At 34.2% G+C, this 21412-nt stretch overlaps 1 protein-coding gene across 4 annotated transcripts in view; it reads right to left on the bottom strand.

The window, feature by feature from the left end:
• Nucleotides 1-656: 656 nt before the first annotated feature.
• Nucleotides 657-21412, bottom strand: part of LOC123566527 (uncharacterized) — a 55000-nt gene continuing 34244 nt past the window's right edge. For all 4 annotated transcript variants that reach the window (XM_045360709.2, XM_045360710.2, XM_045360708.2 and 1 more), the window contains exons 4-5: nucleotides 19288-19369; nucleotides 657-15109 (exon numbers count right to left, since the gene is read on the bottom strand). In XM_045360709.2, coding sequence (XP_045216644.1) covers nucleotides 14445-15109; nucleotides 19288-19369 — 747 coding nt within the window. In that variant the 3' untranslated portion in view covers nucleotides 657-14444. The remainder of the gene's footprint in view (nucleotides 15110-19287; nucleotides 19370-21412) is intronic.

A 21412-nucleotide genomic window follows, 5' to 3' on the forward strand; every position in this document is an offset into this window, starting at 1 on the left:
GAAGTGAACTTGCACCCTCTGTATTGCCAGTCCTTTGCTCTCTTGACTAGGCTGGCAGTTCAGACAAGACTGCTTTCGAAAATTTTCATGTTCCCCACACAGTTTCACTTAATAGAAGGATTAATCTGCAAGTAATATCCACGGGCACACTCTGAGGTTAGTCTTGATCATGAAAGTCGCATTCTGCACATGATTTCATTATTCTAAACATTTTTGTAGAGTAATTTAAAAATCCTTCAAAGTGTATAAAAGATACAGAGGGGACACAAAAAAAATCTGCCTACTTGATCTCATTGAATGGAATGTATAACTGAAAACTGCATTTTGCAAATTTTTCTATTACGGTTAACATTCATGCCAATTCATTTGCAAATCATCTGAGAAAATAACTAGAACATGAAAAATAACTAGAAACGTGTCCATAGGACATGGATGCCACCACATACTGTGTCATCCTTTATATAGCGAAAACTATCAAAGGGCCATAACTGCAATAAAACTACTCGCAGCAATGCTGTATGTCCCCACATAAATTGGGTGGGGGTGGGGGAAAGATTAAAACATATTGGACAGCCATGGATTTGGTGGATAGACAGACAGACAACTGGACCAAAAGCAGTAAGTTTAGGGACGTATTTTAAGGAAAACAAGACATGTAAAAGAATCTAAGATTTTTATAGCAAGAGTGTCATTATGACATAATATACAAAAGAGTAGACCATTTCTGATACAGCAGTAAAACAAGTAATACAATGTACAATAAATTAACAAATAATGGTACATATTCTCTATCATGCATTCACACAGCATACGTTAACATTTCACACGCAACATGTCATGTTCTATAGACTGATGTGTTTGTGAGAATTACAGTAACTATTGTGTATTGTGTTTCAATATGAAATAAACATAAATAAACACTATTACTGGTAAGATAAATATAATGTACTTTATATGTATCAACATAGATAGATGGTGAATCAGATATCAACAATGAAGTGTTCAACAATTTGTTTTAAAAACATTCATACTCCTACCCCAACCCCCTGCAACCGTATCATACAAAATACAGTTATTCACACATAACCACACTTTTGCCAACCATTTTGTAGAATATTAAGAACTGTTACAGCTCATAGCTTACAACAGTTTATGTTGAGCTCTCAATTCATCATGCAGTGCGAGTCTTGGCGAAAACAGTGGAACTAAATTTAAGAAACAACTTATTTAACCTTAAGCCTGCTGGCGGCAAGTGATTCTGTATTTGCGGCCAGTGCAGTCCATGAAAATCCCTTTGAATAATTAGTGGTACTGCCTAAATTGAATGATGGACCACTCCATTTAAGAAATGTAGCAGTGTAAAGGTTAATGTGCATATTTGCATGCAAAATACATTATGTAAACATGACCCGGTACCTATGTAAAGACAAAGACTTCTCATATATACTGCTATGTCTTTTAACTTGACAACTGTGCATAAAAAACCTTACAGAAATTCTACATAAAACACGTTGAATAAGTTGTTGCAATATACATGGATTAATGACACAAGTTGTGACAACCATTCTTCCGTTTTCTTTCACCTTCAGGCAACACTTTTGTGTATATATTCATTATTATAATGTAAATAAAGTTTCATAACAAATTGAGAGAAAAATAAATGCAAAAACATTGTTTTTATATTTTAAACAAAACTATTCTATAATAATGCATCCCTGTTTATAACGATTTTTGCGATTCTCTGGATTCTCTGTACACTATATACACTGATATAACACATTCTGATGAGTTTGATATTTTATATACAAATCTTTGATGAGATGTTGAAATGTACCAACATATATAACAATGGTAAAGCAGTAACAATATTTTCATATGAAGTAACAGAAAAATAACAACACTTATTTATCAGTGTTTGCAAAATTTTGCAGAGACTGGTAGTTCCTAATGATGTCTCCAGTAGTATACTTACTGAATAACTTGTAAGGTTGATAGTCAAAAATATTTACTCCAGGCTCTATTACACTATTGCATGATACTGAATTCTGCAGATGGCAATATCTTATTATTGACTGAAAATAGTTCCATATAACCTATGAAAATGATAACTGTTGTATATCTTTTAATTTCACAGACATACTGGTAGTTTGTCTATATTATAATAAAAAATCAATATTTCTGATCTCAGCATTTACTGAAAGGCTTGCTGGTCTGAGTAAGTGTGTACTGTTGACCAGTAGTTTATGTAGTAGTTACGGAATATCTAAAAAAAATCCTTTTTTCTCTAAATCCTTAAACTTCCGTCCAATCTACAAGCACTAATACAGTGACAATGCATTTTAAATTTTGATATGCATTTTGACAATTTGAAAAAGAAATCTACTGGTATATTTCACAGGTAAAACTGATATATAAAGATGGAGTACTTAATCAGAATTTGCATTTTTAAATATTTCCTCTTATGATTTATAACAGTACTGTACATGTATATTCTAACTAATTTTGCAACTCACTACTCATCGGTATTCTGTCTGCTTTTAAAGTGCTTTCTACTGATATTGATGAGGAATGAATGGCTTTCTCCTATCATTGATCTTGCTCGCTGCACAAGTTGGCACTTAACTTTGGATTATGATTATGTAACCTGGGACATTGGATTTGTATTATTTAAGCTTTCCAACCTTACTAGCAGGAAAGTATACATTTGTCTTATCATATGCCAGGGACTGATATTTCTGCCTTTCCCTAGGAAAAACCATGGTCTTAAAATAGTGTGCAACTTAAGTGTCACAACTAGCATTGTTATGATGTCATACCTGGAAACATTATGCTAGGAAATATCCAGATCTAAAGACGCTAAACCCGAACACACACACACACTATTTAGCATCGCATTCTATTTTGACTGTGATAAGCAAGAAAAATTATCTTACATGTCTGCTTGTGAATGACAGCTTGTTTTCAAACTTTTGGGACAACAGTAATAAAAACCTTACTCTCATTTTTTCATTCTACACTGTCACTTGGAGACAGAAAACCCTGTCTTACACTGGCAGGCATGTAGAATTCTTATAATCTTCAAAAGACAACACAGCAAAATTTTGGTTCGTCCAATTCTAAGTCTAAATTTTAAACTTTAAACATTAATCAATTCAGACGCAGGTTCACTAAAAATAGTGCTGATTTCTTGCTGAAGAGTACAATACAATTAAATTCAAGAAAACTCTCCATCAATCATCAATCACTCTGTCAATACTTAGGGTGTCTAGATTCCCAATCTAACATCATAATAACCTATGTATAAGGTGTGGTCGAGGCAACACATTAAAATCATAAAAGAAGTACATTTGTAATATGAATAATTTAACAGCTATGCTAAATTAACTTTGTTGACAAGGAAATACATCCGCTGCAGAGGTTTATGTTTGTGCTATTTGCACATTAATTGTGCATAGTGCATTACCAGTGAAATAAAATGACACCAGAATGTACATATTCAAATATGAAAAGAAGTTCTGCCGCTGACTTTGACAATATTAACTGCTGTGTATATATTTTCTTTACAAAACTAAACCTTTTGTTACACAAAAAGGTTTACCAAAGTCAAGTCAGTGATACATTATGCATATTCATATAACATTCATTAATTACAGGTGGTATGAGCAAAACAAAATGTCCTTAGTCATATAAACAAACTTAGAAATACTGCTGAAGTAATAGTAAAATGCAGCGATAAAATTATAGTGTAAAAGTTATAAAATTATGAAAATTAATTAAAATAACAATGCAATGAATTCAATTAAGTACATTGTATTTACCAAGTAACAGGCTATGTGGCTGTGAGTTGAGTTTGGAATATAGATTATTTTATAGAAGAATTTTCAAACATCTTGTTTAAAAGCAGTCTGCCCAAATGAACCGTTGTAATTACATTTATTAACAAGAGAACCGCAATGCAGAACAATATATGCCCGAAGGTATGACCTTTGACTCTAAGTGTGATGTTGACCTTGAAGCAAGACATCCGAAACATGTGCCCTGCATGTTGTCTCGATGTGGTGAACATTTGTGCCAAGTTTCTTTAAAATCCTTTAAGCAGTTCAAGAGTTACAGAGCGGACACAAAACAAAATCATATGACCTTTGACCCCTAAGTCTGACCTTGACCTTGAAGCGAGCTATCCAAAACATGTGCTCTGCATGTCATCTCGATGTGGTGAACATTTGTGTTAAGTTTCTTAGAAGTCCTTCAAGGGTTTCAAGAGTTACAGAGCAGCTATGGAATTCCTAACGAACAGATAGACACCGGCGTCATAACATAATACATCCCTTCGGGCGTATAATGAATAGCTAAAAACAAGACCAGCTGGCATCAGCTGATTTGTGAAAGAACTCTATTGTATGCAGATATAAAATATTTAAAAATCAGTTTTCACCTAAATGACAATAGCCCAGCCTAGCTTTCATATTAAAATCTGATTTAACATGTCCAGTATCTAGTTACAGCAAAATATTATGCTTATTTGCAGCAGTGTAAACAAGAGCTGTCTCCATAGGATGACATATGCCCCCGATGGCACTTTGAATGAGTAGTTATGGCCGATGTTAGAGTTTAGGACCTTTGACCTACGGAGCTGGGTCTTGCGCGCGACACGTCGTCTTACTGTGCCACACATTCATGCGTAGTTATTTTAAAATCCATGCATGAATGACAAAGATATGGACCGGACACGCCCATCAATGCACTATCATGAAAAATGACCTTTAACGTCTAAGTGTGACCTTGACCTTTGAGCTACAGACCTGGGTCTTGCGCGCGACACATCGTCTTACTGTGGTACACATTCATGCCAAGTTATTTGAAAATCCATCCATGGTTGACAAAGATATGGACCGGACACGCCCATCAATGCACTATCCTTTAATGTCTAAGTGTGACCTTGACCTTTGAGCTACGGACCTGGGTCTTGCGCGCGACACGTCGTCTTACTGTGGTACACATTCATGCCAAGTTATTTGAAAATCCATCCATCGATGACAAAGATATGGACCGGACACGAAAATTGCGGACAGACTGACAGACCGACAGACTGACAGACGGACAGACGGTTCAAAAACTATATGCCTCCCTTCGGGGGCATAAAAATACCATGACAAATACAGTGGATATTATGATTAAAGGAAAACAAAAAAAGTTAACGAAACATAATATCAGAGTATTGTGCACTTTACTTTAGGTATTATTCAGACTCAAAACAATGCATAAAACTTCTGTAATGCAATCCACAGGATGTTACAGGGAAACTTTTAATTTTCAGCCAGCCAATGATTCAATACAATATGCCTGTTTGGGGCAGGTAGTTGTTTAAGGCAGGTAGTTTGGGGCAGGTAGTTGTTTAAAGCAGGCAGTTTGGGGCAGGTAGTTGTTTAAGGCAGGTAGTTTGGGGCAGGTAGTTGTTTAAGGCAGGTAGTTTGGGGCAGGTAGTTGTTTAAGGCAGGTAGTTTGGGGCAGGTAGTTGTTTAAGGCAGGTAGTTTGGGACAGGTGGTTGTTTAAGGCAGGCAGATGCTTAAGACAAATTGAAATGAGAACAAAAAGTCAACGTGAGAAGGTTTCAAGCAGGTGGCTGCTTAATACAGATGGTTGTTAAGGCTGGTACAACTGTAAAATATTTCCAGTTAAACCAAATAAAAGACATGACCTTGAAATGAAATGACCTTTTCCAAAGTAGACTGTTCATTGTCCCTCTACATATATCTTTATGTATTTTGCATAATTTTACTTACAGCCAAATCTAAAATTCTGCATCGACTATGACCCCTTATTTTAGCATAGACTGTACAGATTGCAACATCTAAATGATACTTCAACTCTAGCACAGTTTCAACAAATAATGCACAGTTTGATGCATGTACTTGATGCAAAAAGGAATTAGCATCAATAAATGAATCATAAAACAAAACACTCAAACTTAATGACATGACCTTTTACATGAATATGAATGTACCTTAATTGTACCGCTTCTGACGTTATGTAATAAGAAAAATGAAAAATGTCAGACGTGATGCATATATTTCCGTCTTGTGTTAGAATCATTGCCTACAAATAGTAATTAATTGTCGACTGACAAGAGGATGAAACTGTGATTACACTGCACTTGAAAGTGTGATCATTTACAAATTCTTACCATGCATTTATCATCTAATTAGGAACAAAAAAGGCGGGCTTTACCACCGCTTATATAATAAAGTTGATAAATAAGCTAATAATTTACATGATTTACATGAAACTGATGAATCGACAGAAAAATAGCTTATACAATTACAATGTAATTTCTTCCTTATAACTGACATAAGCTGTTGACCTAACTTGTCAATTTTACCTAAAAGGTGTATTAATTGCGTCAGAGGAAAATCTGTCACGCAGGCCAAGACTGTAAACTATATGCAGGAGTAGTGTACCACGGCAATATTTAACTGTAACAACAATGAAGTCATTCACCAAGAAAACCTGCCTTTTATAAGCAATTTAATTGCAAATAAAAGTTTCTTAGTTTGTTTAACACCATTTTTCAACAGTATTTCAGTCATGTAATGGCCAGCAGTTAACCTAACCAGTGTTCCTGGATTCTGTACCAGTACAAATTCTTACAAAATATATATCAGAGTTATGGTTCTTGGCAAACATTCTCATTTCGTGATAATACACCAGTCTGCAAAGTTAAAGCTATAGCTCTTATAGTATTTAAGAAAGTGGACTTAAACAAAACAAATAACCAAAAAATTCTTATTTTCTTTATACAAAGGGCCATAATTCTGTAAAAAAAATATGTATCAGGAATATGGCTCTTGACTACATACTGACCTCATGATGAAAAATAAGTTTACAAAGTTTAAAAGCTATTGCTCTGAAGTGCAAAGTGCAAAGAGGGCTATAGTTCTTGACAAACACTCTCAACAAATGATGATAAATAAGTCTGCAAAGTTTCAAAACTATAGCTCTTATACTTTTTTAGACCTAGATGCCCTTGGGCAACATGTCGAGCCCGCCAGCTGTCAAAAGGACTAGGAGTTGCACATGACATCCTGTCTCACTGAGGCAAACTTATGCCAAATAAAAAATGATTGCAAAAAGTTACAATATAAGTTATTTATAGTAACAACAAAGGGTAGTAAATCTTTAAAAAAAATCTAAGTCCACACAAAAATCCTAACCAGAAGAGATAGGTCAAAAAACCCCTCAAAATTGGATGTAACATGCATATTGTACTACAGAAAAGTGGTCTTGATTTTTCCCTACAACCAGTAATAAGAAAGTTACAATATAAGCTATTTACAGTAACAACAAAGGGAAGTAATTCTAGGTTCTTGCTCATGACACTCCGTCTCATGATGGTGAACAATTGTGCCAAGTTACATCAAAATCCCTCCATGCATGAAAAAGAAATGCTCCGGACAAAGTCATTCTTGTATCCGACCTTTGACCTCTGTGACCTTGACCTAAGACCTAGGGTCCTGGTTCTTGTGCATGACACTCCATCACAAATGGTTGTGAACATTTGTGCCAAGTTAAATTAAAATCCCTCCATGCATGAAGAAGAAATGCTCCGGACAAAGTCATTATTGAATTTAACATTTGACCTCCAAGTGTGACCTTGACCTTTGAGATAGGAACCTGCGGTTTGCGCATGACACTCCGTCTCACTGAGGATAACTTTCATGCCAAATATAAACGAGATTGCTCCGTGCATGTCAAAGTTATGGTCCGGACAAACAAATCTGGACAGACAGATGCACAGACATACACAACAGCCATTTGGACAATTATGTCTTTGCTTCCGCAAGTGGGCTCGACAAAAAGTAGACCTAAACAAAAATCTTAACCAACGCATACGTCGAGACTGACGATCAAGTGACAACAACACCCTGTAGATTTTTTTCAAGAAAAACCCTATGAATACAGAGCCTTATTAAGCTTCACTAAATCATATGTGAAGCAATGAGATCTTGTTTGTCATAGAAAATGCTTTCTTCTCACTTCGCCAAATAAGTACAATTATATAAGCCTGGATGACATGATTTCAAAATACAAATTCAAACAAGAGGACCATGATGGTCCTGAATCGCTCACCTGTTCCCACATGACCCAGTTTTGAGTATGACGTCGTTTTTTCTATTATTTGACATAGCAACCTAGTTTTTGAGCTCATGTGACCCAGTTTTGAACTTGACCTAGATATCATCAAGATAAAAATTCTGACCAACTTTCATGAAGATCCATTGAAAAATATGGCCTCTAGAGAGGTCAAAAGATTTTTCTAATTTTAGACCTACTGACCTAGTTTTTGACTGCAGTTGACCCAGTTCCAAACTTGAACTAGATATCATCATGATGAACATTCAGACCAACTTTCATACAGATCCCATGAAAAGTATGGCCTCTAGAGAGGCCACAAGGTTTTTTATTATTTGACCTACCGACCTAGTTTTTGATGGCATGTGACCCAGTTTCAAGTTTGACCTAGATATCATTAAGGTGAACATTCTGACCAATTTTCATGAAGATCCATTTAAGGGTATGGCCTCTAGAGAGGCCACAAGGTTTTTCTATTTTAAGACCTACTGACCTAGTTTTTAATCGCGACTGACCCAGTTTCAAATTTGACCTATATATCATCAAGATAAACATTCAGACCAACTTTCATACAGATCCCATGAAAAATATGACCTCTAGAGAGGTCACAAGGTTTTTTCATTATTTGACCTACTGACCTACTTTTTGATGACAAGTGACCCACTTTCGAACTTGACCTAGATATCATCAAGATGAATATTCTAACCAATTTTTATGAAGATCCATTCACACGCATGGCCTCTAGAGAGGTCACAAGGTTTTTCTATTTTTAGACCTACTGACCTAGTTTTTAACCGCACATGACCCAGTTTCAAACTTGACCTAGATATCATCAAGATGAACATTCAGACCAACTTTCATACAGATCCCATGAAAAATATGGCCTTTAGAGAGGTCACAAGGTTTTTCTATTATTTGATCTACTGACCTAGTTTTTGATGGCACGTGACCCAGTTTCGTTCGAACTTGACCTAGATATCATCAAGGTAAACGTTCTGACCAATTTTCATGCAGATCTTGTGAAATATATGGCCTCTAGAGAGGTCACAAGGTTTTTCTATTTTTAGACCTACTGACCTAGTTTTTGAAGGCACGTGACCCAGTTTCGAACTTGACCTAGATATCATCAAGATGAACATTCTGACCAACTTTCATAATGATCCCACAAAAAATGTGACCTCTAGAGTGGTCACAAGCAAAAGTTTACGCACGGACGGACGGACGCACGCACGGACGACGGACGCTGCGCGATCACAAAACCTCACCTTGTCACTATGTGACAGGTGAGCTAAAAATGTATAATGATTAGTTATAATTCATAAAACTTCCATTGTTTATTATTCATTTTGAGCTTTCAGATTATAAATATACACATTTTTTATTTCCAAAATTAGAGTATAGATGTTTGCAAAGATACACCACAGTAATAGGATCAGGCAGGGTTTACATACTCTTGTTACGCCTGTATTTAGATACCGTATGAAAGAGATAGTGGCAGGTAATGAAAGAGATTGTCTATGGCTATTTTTACATAACTTCCTGCAATTATGCATTTTAAATGAGCTTTTTTTGACAATACTTCAAAACCGAATGTAAGTTGAGAGCATAAGGCTGACATATATGATAAACTAGAGGATGAACAAGTCATATTTTTATGTTGCTATAGTAACAGTATATACTTTCCTCAAATTGTTGTTTTTACTTTCATGTAGTTGTCATCACCTTAATCAAATACAATTTTGCAGTCTGTTTTTTTAATAACAAAACTTAGAAGCAAGTGATTCGGACTCGGTGACATTCACCACTCGGCCAATGCAGCAACCTACGTATGTGCAGAAGTTGTCGAAAGCTTTTTAAACTCAAACTGATAAATAACATGAAGTATTACCATCTTAACACAACTCACAGGTTGATCAGGGAGAATCTGCACATTGATTGACTGCTTATGGGGAGACTTCTGAAAAATCATAAATGAATAAGGGTTGCAGACCAAAATTTATGGATTTTGTAGTTGCAAACAAATACAATCCCCATTTATTGTATCTTTAAACATCTAAAATCCACAAATTTCCATCCGCACAAAAGACTGATTTCACAATATATTAAAACGACAGACCAAGCAGTTGATGAAATAACACTGTGTACGAATCTGCACATCATGTGACATAACAGGAAGTGATGTATGCTGAAGTTGGGTCACATGATCCAATTCGAGAACACATTGCCTTACACTTTACTTAGTAAGGAAATTTCTTTTGAGTGGATTTATAAAACGTGATTAAAATAAAATTATATACTCTAATTCTTTTATTATACAAATATACATGTGCATATATACAAATTAAAATATTATCTAGTTGTAAGAAATAACAACAATTGTATATATTTGTAATGCTTATGAAGTGTGTAACTGATAAAACATTAGTTAATTCATAACTAAGCAATTTACAACCAAATCAAATCTGAGCCGTGCCATGAGAAAACCAACATAGTGTGTTTGCGACCAGCATGGATCCAGACCAGCCTGCGCATCTGCGCAGTCTGGTCAGGATCCATGCTGTTCGCCAACAGTTCCTATAATTGCAATAGGCTTTAAAAGTGAACAGCATGGATCCTGGATTCATGCTGGTCGCAAATGCACTATGCTGCTTTTCTCATGGTGCGGCTCATTACACTAAATAAAATATTGCATCCTTCCCTACAACAGTGAAATTGCTACACATAAAAAAATATAATTACATCATTTCATTGCAAATTTGTAAACTGCAGATCTTGTTAATTATCATTTTCATACAAACCAATTTCGCAAGTAATGAATGAATTGTATCTAATTAATAATAAACTTAACATAATAAATTGTGAACTGAATATGGTTAAGTGATGATTTTACTGCACTGTCATATAAAATGTCTGCACTTGTACAATAAAAGTAAATGTCAGTCATAAATAGATTGCAGAAGAAGTTAAACCCCCAACTGCCATATAAAAGCCACAAGATGGTGCCGGGGCAGGTTTTTATATAAATTATGCATGTTTCACATCAGAGAGCCCTTTTTCAAAATTTTAAATAAACCACTGAATAAAAAGTTATGAAAAATTGCATAAATACACATTGAAATATTCTTTATCAATTGGTGTTTTTATTTTTTAAAACAAAAAATGTTGAAGTATAGTTTCAAAAAATTATTTAAACCTAACTGCCAAAAATTTGAATTTGCCGGGAGGAGCTAATGAGGTCATGAACCCTAGAGGAACAGAGAATGTAAACAATTCCCACGTGGTTAATTTTATCAACAAACCTGATCATCAGAAGGTTTCCTATCAATGGAATTAACACCTAGCTAGAGTGCATTGCAAAACTTCTCCAGAAAGTAATTTTGAATTTTTAAACCAAACAGAATATCATAGTCATTTCTAGTTATATTTTTATATGTCATATCATAAAAATGTTTTAAAGAAATAGGGAACTACTAATTACAGACATACAGTGATAAATATAATTTCAAATAGCTTATCATTTTTATTAGTCCTTATCACAGCAGCACTTGCTAATTTGCGTGTATTGTTCTGCATCCCAGACTTAAAAGTTTATTATTTCTACATTTATTGCTAGATTATCTCAATTAATGGACCAGCCAGCAATGACAGAATTTTAGTTAAATGAATGTTTGATTTTGAGTTTCATTGTTAAATTTACATAAACAAGATTAAAAATCAGGAATGCTAGTCTTGACTCAATTTTTCATAGGATTGATACTGATATGGATGCACAATATGGATAATAATAGTTTTTTACCATCAAAACATGCAAACTAGTTCAAATTTCTTCTTCAACTGACCATTGTTTACATTTGCCTGTGAATCATTTAAAGTGAGCTATTTTTAGCTAACAGACAGCCTAGAGTAGCGTTGTTATTTGATAGGCTCCTCCTACAAAACTTACTGCCAGGGTAGTAAAAGTTGGGGCTTTAAAATATGCAGCTATCCATTATATTAAAGGCGTTTGAAAATGGATTTATTATGTACAATTTGATGTTGGATGTGACATGATGTAATGAATGTATGAATAAAATGAACAAAAATGAATACAGTGCGATACTGACATTTTTTTTTAGAGAAAATTATATAAGAAATTTCTTTGAAAGTGATTAATACCCACACACCCTGCTTTGATACTGAGAAGGTAAACAATTTACTCATCATTTTGGTGATAATTTATGAAAATCTGTCCAGCAGTTTAGAAAATACAGAGTTAACATAAAATGTGGTCTATGTGGTCCTTGTATTTCACTGTATTGACATGGTGAACAGTTATTTTGCTGTTACCTGAAATCTCTTTAAAAAGTTATGGGGATAAGTCTTCAGAAAAACATGACAGAATGTTCAAATGACCAACCAATCTACATGTGTGACTCCAACATTGCCCAAATACATTTTGTATTTGAGAGCTTGTCAGTCATGGTTACAATACCTTAACCTGAGATCTTAATCAGCAGTCATAATAGGGTAATGTGTGAACTAAAATGTTTATGTAAATTAGTTATGGATTCAGTCATTGGATCCTTCATCGAAAACAAAACTGAAGGGAAAGCTGGATACTATATGACTACACCACTACAAACTATTTAAGAGACTAATCCACACATTTTAGGCAAAAAAATAATTTCTCTCAAAAATCCATAAAAAGTGAGTACTCTGAAAGTGACTAGTGGTACAAACTTATCGACATAAGATTTTTGCAAGATATTGCTATAACTAACCAAAAATATTATGCAGAAGGTAATAAACCCTTGTAACACTTTTGATATATTGCAGAAAATTTACGTTCTTCTTGCATTTTTACCAATATCTAAATTCTATTTTCTACCATTTTATCATTTTCTAGTGTCATATGTACATTCTATGCCAAACTTGGTGGAAATAAACATGCTGAAAAATTTCATCCAAACTGTAAGCTTTAAACAATTTAAGCATCTTAATTTCAGAAAGTATTGACCTAGGCTTTTCTTGCTAGACTGAAGTGACAAATATCCATAATTCCTAAACAAAACATATGTTTCCCTAAACACTGACCAGCTATAATACCAGTACAATTTCCCTAGAAGATACTCTAGTGCTAATGAGACATACAAGATATCTACCTTTTGTACGTTTAAATAACACTGGGACTATTTTAAGCTAACTCTTATATGACGTTAGGTAAAGGATTTTAAACTAGATTAATTGTTCAACACTAGGCTATCATTAAAAAAATATTTGTTTGCTGTAACACAACCTACCTGTGAAAATCACTGGGACCCAACTTTTTTTTCTGGCCAGTCAGATGGATTTTTTTCCCCTATATGGCAATATGCAAAAAGAAAATCCCTACCACATACCCACACAAAAAATTAGGGCTGCGTTAACGCAAACATACAGTATTTTAATTACGGCCCTATTTTAAATAATTTGTTCAAAGATTTTATGCTGCATTAAATGGTTATGCATTTAAACAGCATATATGAAGGACATATTATCCATTTATTTAAGTGCTTTTTTAAATAAATGTTTGAATTTCCTTACACTTAAACTGCCCACACTCTTTTTATTCTATCAGAACCAACTGAAGTAAAACTAAATCATACAATAAATGAAATCTTGTTTCTTATCAAAGAAACAGAGGTCAACTATGCCCAGTTATGTAATTAAACTTTATCACATCTGCATTTTTATGGCCAATCTAAAAGGCATAAATTTAATCACTGTTTTTAAATACAATAAAATGTTTTATTGTTTTTGTAAAGTCATAAAAACAACAAAAATATTTTCAGAGAGATCGTACTCAAAGGAGAATTTACTTTCAACACATCACCAAATATTTTAACCCTCAAAAAGTCCCATGTCCAACTGTGTCTTGTATGTCTCAGAAACATCTGTTCTACAACTTCCTATCAATTTTTCAACAGCCATGTATTTTAAGTAACACTGACACACAGGTTATGTTGTATATTTTCATCAGCCATTTATACTGGAAATTAGTGCTACATAATCTCAAGCATTTGAGTAAAGCAACTGAAATCATTCTCTGTGTCATTTCATAACATCTTGTTTCATTTCACACAAATATTCTGCCACTTTAACACGTAAGAGATTCTAGCAGTTGTTCGATACAAAAATCCTTGTACCCGAACTCTAGCATTTTAATACAGTGTAAAAATAGCACAAGCTGTTTGGTGGGTGACAATTCTACTAGCCAATCGTTTACAATCTGTAATTTTTCCATGAAGATCTCATCCAGACTTTTGCAAGAAATTCCCCTAGTTTCTAAGTTACATTACAATACAGAGTCAACCCAGGAACCGCCACCTGTGTATTCTGATCGGTCGTCAATGAAACCTGAACTTGTCAGATTGTCCCAGTCACCTTCAAATCTGTATCTTGAACTTGCCGTTGTTGTTTCAACATCATCCTCGAGGTCATCGGGATCCTCGATGTTCAAATCTCCACGGCGTTTTGGATTACTGTCTTTATCACAACTACTGTTACTTCCTGTACGAGTAAGTTCAATCTTATTGATTCCGTCAATTTCATCCTCAGTGATAAATTCTTCAATGTCAGTGAAGATCATGAGTTCATGAGACTCAAGAAACTGTGGCAGGGCCTCCATATGGGCCTGAATGTCACGTCCGGAAAAGTCTGATATTTTGTTCCCTTGGCTGCTGTATTTGTTATTAAGATATTTCTGACAGTCCATCATTGGAACTTTTTCACTTTGTCTCCATGGTAATGGTTCGCTACTCCAGCGCACAAGCTGTTTTAGTGACAACCCTATACAGATGTCCTCAATGACTGACTCAGACTCTGTCTTCAGTATGATTTGATGGCCTGTACTATTGACTATAGCGTAGCTTATGTCTAGGAAGTCTTTTGAAGACCATTTTATTCTCTGTCCAAATGTCTCCCCACTCTTGAACATATAGATCTTGTAGTCAAATTTGTCTGAAATTTTAAAAAATCAGCATTTATTATTAAGTTTAAACATTTTAATTTCATATTCAAAGTGGTGGATACTCTAATATTTAACATAACCCAGACAAATGCATTTTTTTTAAAATTCTGACAAGTTTTTCCATATAATTAGGATCAGCTGTCGTGTCAGCATAATAAGATTTTCATGTTGGCCATCTTTTGTAAAGGAGTTTGACACAATTCTCCTTCGATAATCATCTTTTTGAAAATAACAAATATTTAATAAATAACCACCCAAAAATAGTCCTTTTTATAGACCAGCAATATGAAATCTCTACAACCGGTATCAGTTTTCTAAACATTAAACTTATCATTTACCTATGAAGTGCAAAACTGCACATATTCAAAATATATATACCAGTACTTTTGTGCAAAGTGCTATTTTTTTTATAAGAAACAAAATATCTGAATGTAACTCTGATATGCATCTGAACCCATTAAACCTTAACAGGTGGTGCACCTGTCAATGCCCATCCTACTTCAATCCTTAATTTAAACTTATCTAAAAGGAACTTTGGCTTATAAGAAATAATTCATGTGTAACTAAGCTTGAAACATTGGTATGTTACTTGGCGCAACACATTGATGTGTAACCACACTGCAGGAATATTGCATTGCTGACTTGCATGGAACCCGACACATGTCAACCATCCTTAAGAACCATATTAAACATTGAAAATAAACAATTATGTATACGAAGGCATGAAGTTATTACTTGGATAAATGGAAGTAGTTAGATACTTTGATGTAAATCTAGAGACAGTCCTAATGACCTTACAATCATAACAATATACATGTATTCAATGAAATGTTTATATTATAAATCAAATCATACCTCCTTAGAGAATGCAATATGAAAGTTTCAATGACACAACAAAATGTTAAAGACCAAGACAAATTAGGACATTTTAACATCTGCTAGTTTACCAGATTCCAGCAATATATAATATGCTACAGCCACTAGCTATATTTTCAACCCCCACCCTCCCCTCACCCCATTTTCTGTTTACAGCTCTATTTTCCCTTTTTACAAGAAACATCATTCTGATTAAGTAATGTAAACACAGTAGAAAATGTAGCAAACTTTTATTTGTAAGAAAGTCACAAATTAATGTTACAGCAAGTGTCTACGTCACAGACCTTTACATGATTAACTATGTTTATGGAATATACGACACTTCAGAAAAAATACTGCCAACATGAAAAATGATGTACACTGAAAAAAACATCCTGCTCATTATACCTATTATGTGAAAATGAAGTAAACCATAGCCTGCATGACTAAAGGTATCTGTATGGTATTCAACTAGTGAAAATGCTACTTCTATTCTTCTTATTACAGTAAGTATTAAATAGGAAAAAATCTGATAGAAAGGCAACATGGTCAGAAAACACAAGTCAGGACTGCAGCATTCTTGAAGACCAACAGACAAATGCAGACTACCTTTCTATAGACTGACATCAATTGTTTATTATGCATTATGATCTTAGAAATAATAATCTTTTTTTTTGGAGCTCATAAAAAGTCTAGGTTGCAACTCAAAACAAGAGCTGTCACTAATGGTGACAAATGCCCCCACAGCGCCTTGACCTTTAAACTGGTGACCTTGACCTGGTGACCCCAAAGTCAGTAGGGGTCGTGTACTCAATGAGTAATATCAGCATGTGAAGTTTGAAGGTCCTGGGTGCAGTGGTTCGTGAGTAAAGTGCCTTCATGCAAAAAAAATAACGTTGGCCCCTGTGTCCTTGACCTTTGACCTGGTGACCCCAAAGTCAGTAGGGGGCGTGTACTCAATAAGTACTATCAGCATGTGAAGTTTTAAGGTCCTGGGTGCAGTGGTTCGCGAGTAAAGTGCCTTCATGCAAAAAGTTAACATTGGCCCCTTTGGCCTTCACCTTTAACCTGGTGACCCCAAAGTCAGTAGGGTCGTGTACTCAATAAGTACTATAAGCATTTGAAGTTTGAAGGTCCTGGGTGCAGTGGTTTGCTAGTAAAGCGCCTTCATGCAAAATGTTAACGTTGGCCCATGTGACCTTGACCTTTGACCCGGTGACCCCAAAGTCAGTAGGGGTCGTGTACTCAGTGAGTACTATCAGTGGTTCGCGAGTAAAGTGCCTTCATGCAAAAAGTTAACGAACGAACGGACAGTTGAAAACTAATATGCCTCCCTTTGGGGGCATAAAAAGTCTAGGGACTAGTAATAAACCAAAAATGTCAACAATCTACTTTAAAAAACAGCATATAAATCCCCCACCACCCAAACATCTCTGTTGTAAACTTTAGGTATAAAACAGTAAATAATATATGTGTGTGTCTGCATATGTTATAAATAAGAAACACAACTGGGCAATTACAAATATTTCCACTGTGAATAAAAAGCAGTCTATATAACTTTGTTATTTCATTTAACTCTGAAACACAGTTTAGAGCACCACCCATCCACCTCATATCCCAAAAATAAAGTCTGTGTCTTGTATGGTTTCATAAACTATATTATATATATATCAGTCAGGTGTATAAAATAACAGTATGGATTATGTGTCTTATATGATAAACCATCTTCTTAATGTCAGTAAAAACAACGAAGGACACTTTCACCTTGTTTACAATGAACAATAGAAAATATATAAGGATAACGTCACTATTAAAAATTTTGACAAGCTTTTGACATGCACATGATCTGCCCTGTCTTTTGATAATTATACATGTACTATTAAAGATACATTTGTGGTTGTGACCTCATTCTATTTCAGATATTTCGTAGAATTAGATATAACCATAATATCAACATCACGATACATAGTACATGTACCGGTATGTGATTTCAAAATTTCTTATAAGGAAAAATGATGTAGCAAACAACTGTAACTGCAAAATGCATAATGTGCCAAGCAACATCTAAACCAACTCAGATGACCACTTGCATCTAAATAATTTATAACCAGCTGGCTAACAGGTCAATGAACTTCATGAAGTGGGTAACATGAATTGATAAATACGTGGTCAATCAGTGGTCAACACTTCAAATATACCAAGGGATATGACGAACATAAAAGAAAACAGTTACGCTTTACTGCATGTATTCATACTCAAATTTCTGTGATCAAGGAGTATCATTTATACCCAAAATATTATCCTGACACCAGCTGTAAAGTTCAAGATTTTGGCCGTTTTTAGCATAAAAAAAATAAATGACGAGTTAAAAACTTAACCTTTTAATGCCCAAATACAACAAGACTTTAGTGTCTACCTACATGTGATATTTCATTGCAGCTTTTCTAGATCCTAATTCATATTGTTTGCTGTTCCTACAGCTCAGTTACACTAAACATATAGTATAAAAAGGATTGTTCAAGATAAAATATCCCTGTTAATACTATACAATAAAACTTTTAATCTAGTACTTTTTTCCTTATAAAATTATTGTCTGGACTCCAGTTGTCAGTTAGTCTGGACTTTTTCATCCCTTATATTATGAAAGAAGTACAGTAAATTAAAATAATAATAATAATTAGATATTATAAGAGATGAGTGCAATACTACCGTAACTCCTTCTTTATTTAATAGGAGTTACGGCAGTATTGCACTCAACCCTCAATTTTATTGGTCCTCTTACTCTGATTACCTTTATACAGCTACTATCTTTATCACAGTATCATGGAATAGATCTTGGACATGTAATATGTATAGGTTATAAGTAGAATACAGCAGTTTAAAGATATCAATTTCCAGCCAGCGTTTTCATTTTTTTCATTTCTGTTTTTTGTTTATTCATGTTAAATTTTGCAAGAAGTATTTTGTCCTCCATTCAGATTAGGCAACTTCAATATAAGACCTTAACCTTGAAATGTAAAACTACGTTTTAAATTGCATGCATTTTTGTAAGACTTTTTGTCAGCAATATAGTTGTTGTTGGTTTGAATTTCCCCATCAATATCATTTTGGTCAAGCTTTCACTTTAGAACTTGAATGCTGAACATTGGCCCCAGACATCTCTCTGGAAATTGTTTTAGACACCAAGCCTATGAATTCCTTCCTCATACAAAAGAATTCGAAACTAATGAGACTTGAGTCATCAACCATTAGTCTGATATCAGAAACCTTAGGTACATGGCAATAAAGGTGACATGTGAAATAATCTTGATACCTGAGGTTTTCCACTTGGCTGAGCAAAGACAGTGAGGTCCTTCAGCAGTGACAACCAGTACAGCCAGCCTGTATCTATAACTCTGTAAATATACAAGAACAATAGTATATACTCCCCAAACACTATATTAAATACACCTTTATAGCCTGCTTGAGACCACTTAATCTTTTATAATATCAATTAAGTCTAGCCTTATCTGATTATGGGCTGATAAGCCTTATGTCACTGCTTGCTGTGACAAAGAAAAATTAGTCTGATTCTCATAATAATTATGCTAAAGTAAAATTAATAATCTAAACATTACTGAAGGACTGGCTTTTTCTCAATTTAAGGAAGAAACTCAGGGCAATTGCAAATGTCAGATTCTAAAATTCTATCAAAGAAAAGCAAAATTTTTGAAGATCATTGCTTTATTCTTATCAAGGTTTTGTCAGTTTGGCCTGCTGGGGACATTCCACCACGGCCATAAAACCAGACAGGAGCCCACTATCATTTCATACTAACTACTACCAAATATTTCAGCAATCTTGTAGTATAGATAGAATTATGAAATAATGACATACTTTTCAAGGTAAATGGGGACAATCAAACAGTAAGTGTAAAAACTGACACATTAAAATTTCATTCAGGCAATTTTATCTTTCATCATTGAACAATATCAAATATTTTAACAGCCATAAGTTTGTAAGTCCCTAATTCATACTCGATCAATCAGGACATTCAACCCTTTCTGAGCTTGTTAATTATGATTTTTTTTCTTGTATACTGCTTAAATTTGATAAATTATCAAATTATAAAACAAACTGGATATTTTCAAGATATCCTAAAATTTGAAGGATGGGTAGACAGAATTACCTGCTTACACTGTACCTTAGATATGAAAATGTGCCGGTACACTTGAACAAAGTATTAGTTCAGTAAACAGAACTGTTTGTACATTGTCTCAAGATTTCCTATTTAATACATACAGTAAACCACATCAGACAAAAGTAATTTCAAACACTGATATGATCTCCACGGTGATTTGTTTCAATACAAATTAAAGATAAAGCATTCAAACCCATTTAACCTTTAGCCTGATGGTGGCTAGTAATTTTGCCTTTGTGACCAGTGCAGACCAAGATCAGTCTGCACATCCGCATGCAGGCTGATCGTGGTCTGCACTGTTCGCTATTCAGTCAATAATTTTTCAGTGACTACTCCCTTTGAATGTCCAAACTGAATGATAAACCAGTCTATTTTAGAAATTCAGCAGGCTAAAGGTTAATAAGGATTTGGAGATAATTAAACCCTGGTCAGTCATATGACTTAGCTTTTGGACTAGCATTTTTTTTGTTTTTGTGAAAATATCTAGGAACAATCCTACATTCAACAAAAACTCCAAGGAAAATAACCTATGTCTTAAAATGATGTCTTGGCGAAATGTTTATTGGCTTATGCAACCTTTCTTAAGTATCACAGTTATTGTATTTGATGACATTTGATATACCACATTTTCAATTCTTTGTGCAGGCAACATTTACCTGTTTGACACAACAATTATTTCTTTAATAAGATGAAATGAAATGAAAACATAAAAAAAGATTAAAGACATATGAAACTTAAACTGTAAAGATATGCACTTTTCATATCTTTATTTTGACAATCAATGTTTATAAAAGTATTCTAAAAATAACCATTTCATGAAAATGCATTAAATTAATTACTTGCTGTCCAACCAAATGAGTTTTACTGACCTAAGCCTCCTGTAAATACATCTACATACCTATATTCAATTGTATTCAAAAAGCATATAATTTGTCATTCTGTCAGCCTCAGACTATCAATTTCCGGTAACATGAACTGGTATAATTATTATACCTATTTCTGGACTTTTTGGAGCAGAAAGGAAGAAATAGAACATAGTTTTAAACATCACATTGTAAGGGTTATCTTTAATTGGCCAAAACAAACACGAAAGAAAATGCTTCAAAATAAATATTCACTCTTCAGTAACAATAGCTATACCTGGGTATCATGGTTCACATTGTTTGTAACAGTATACATGTATATCTGAAAAACCTTAACACAACCGAAATCATTTAACATCTATTTTGAAATCCAACCCGAATAAAGAAAAGACAGT

The sequence above is a fragment of the Mercenaria mercenaria genome, chromosome 8 (genome assembly GCF_021730395.1).
Source record: "Mercenaria mercenaria strain notata chromosome 8, MADL_Memer_1, whole genome shotgun sequence".
Classification (NCBI taxonomy): Eukaryota; Metazoa; Mollusca; class Bivalvia; order Venerida; family Veneridae; genus Mercenaria; species Mercenaria mercenaria.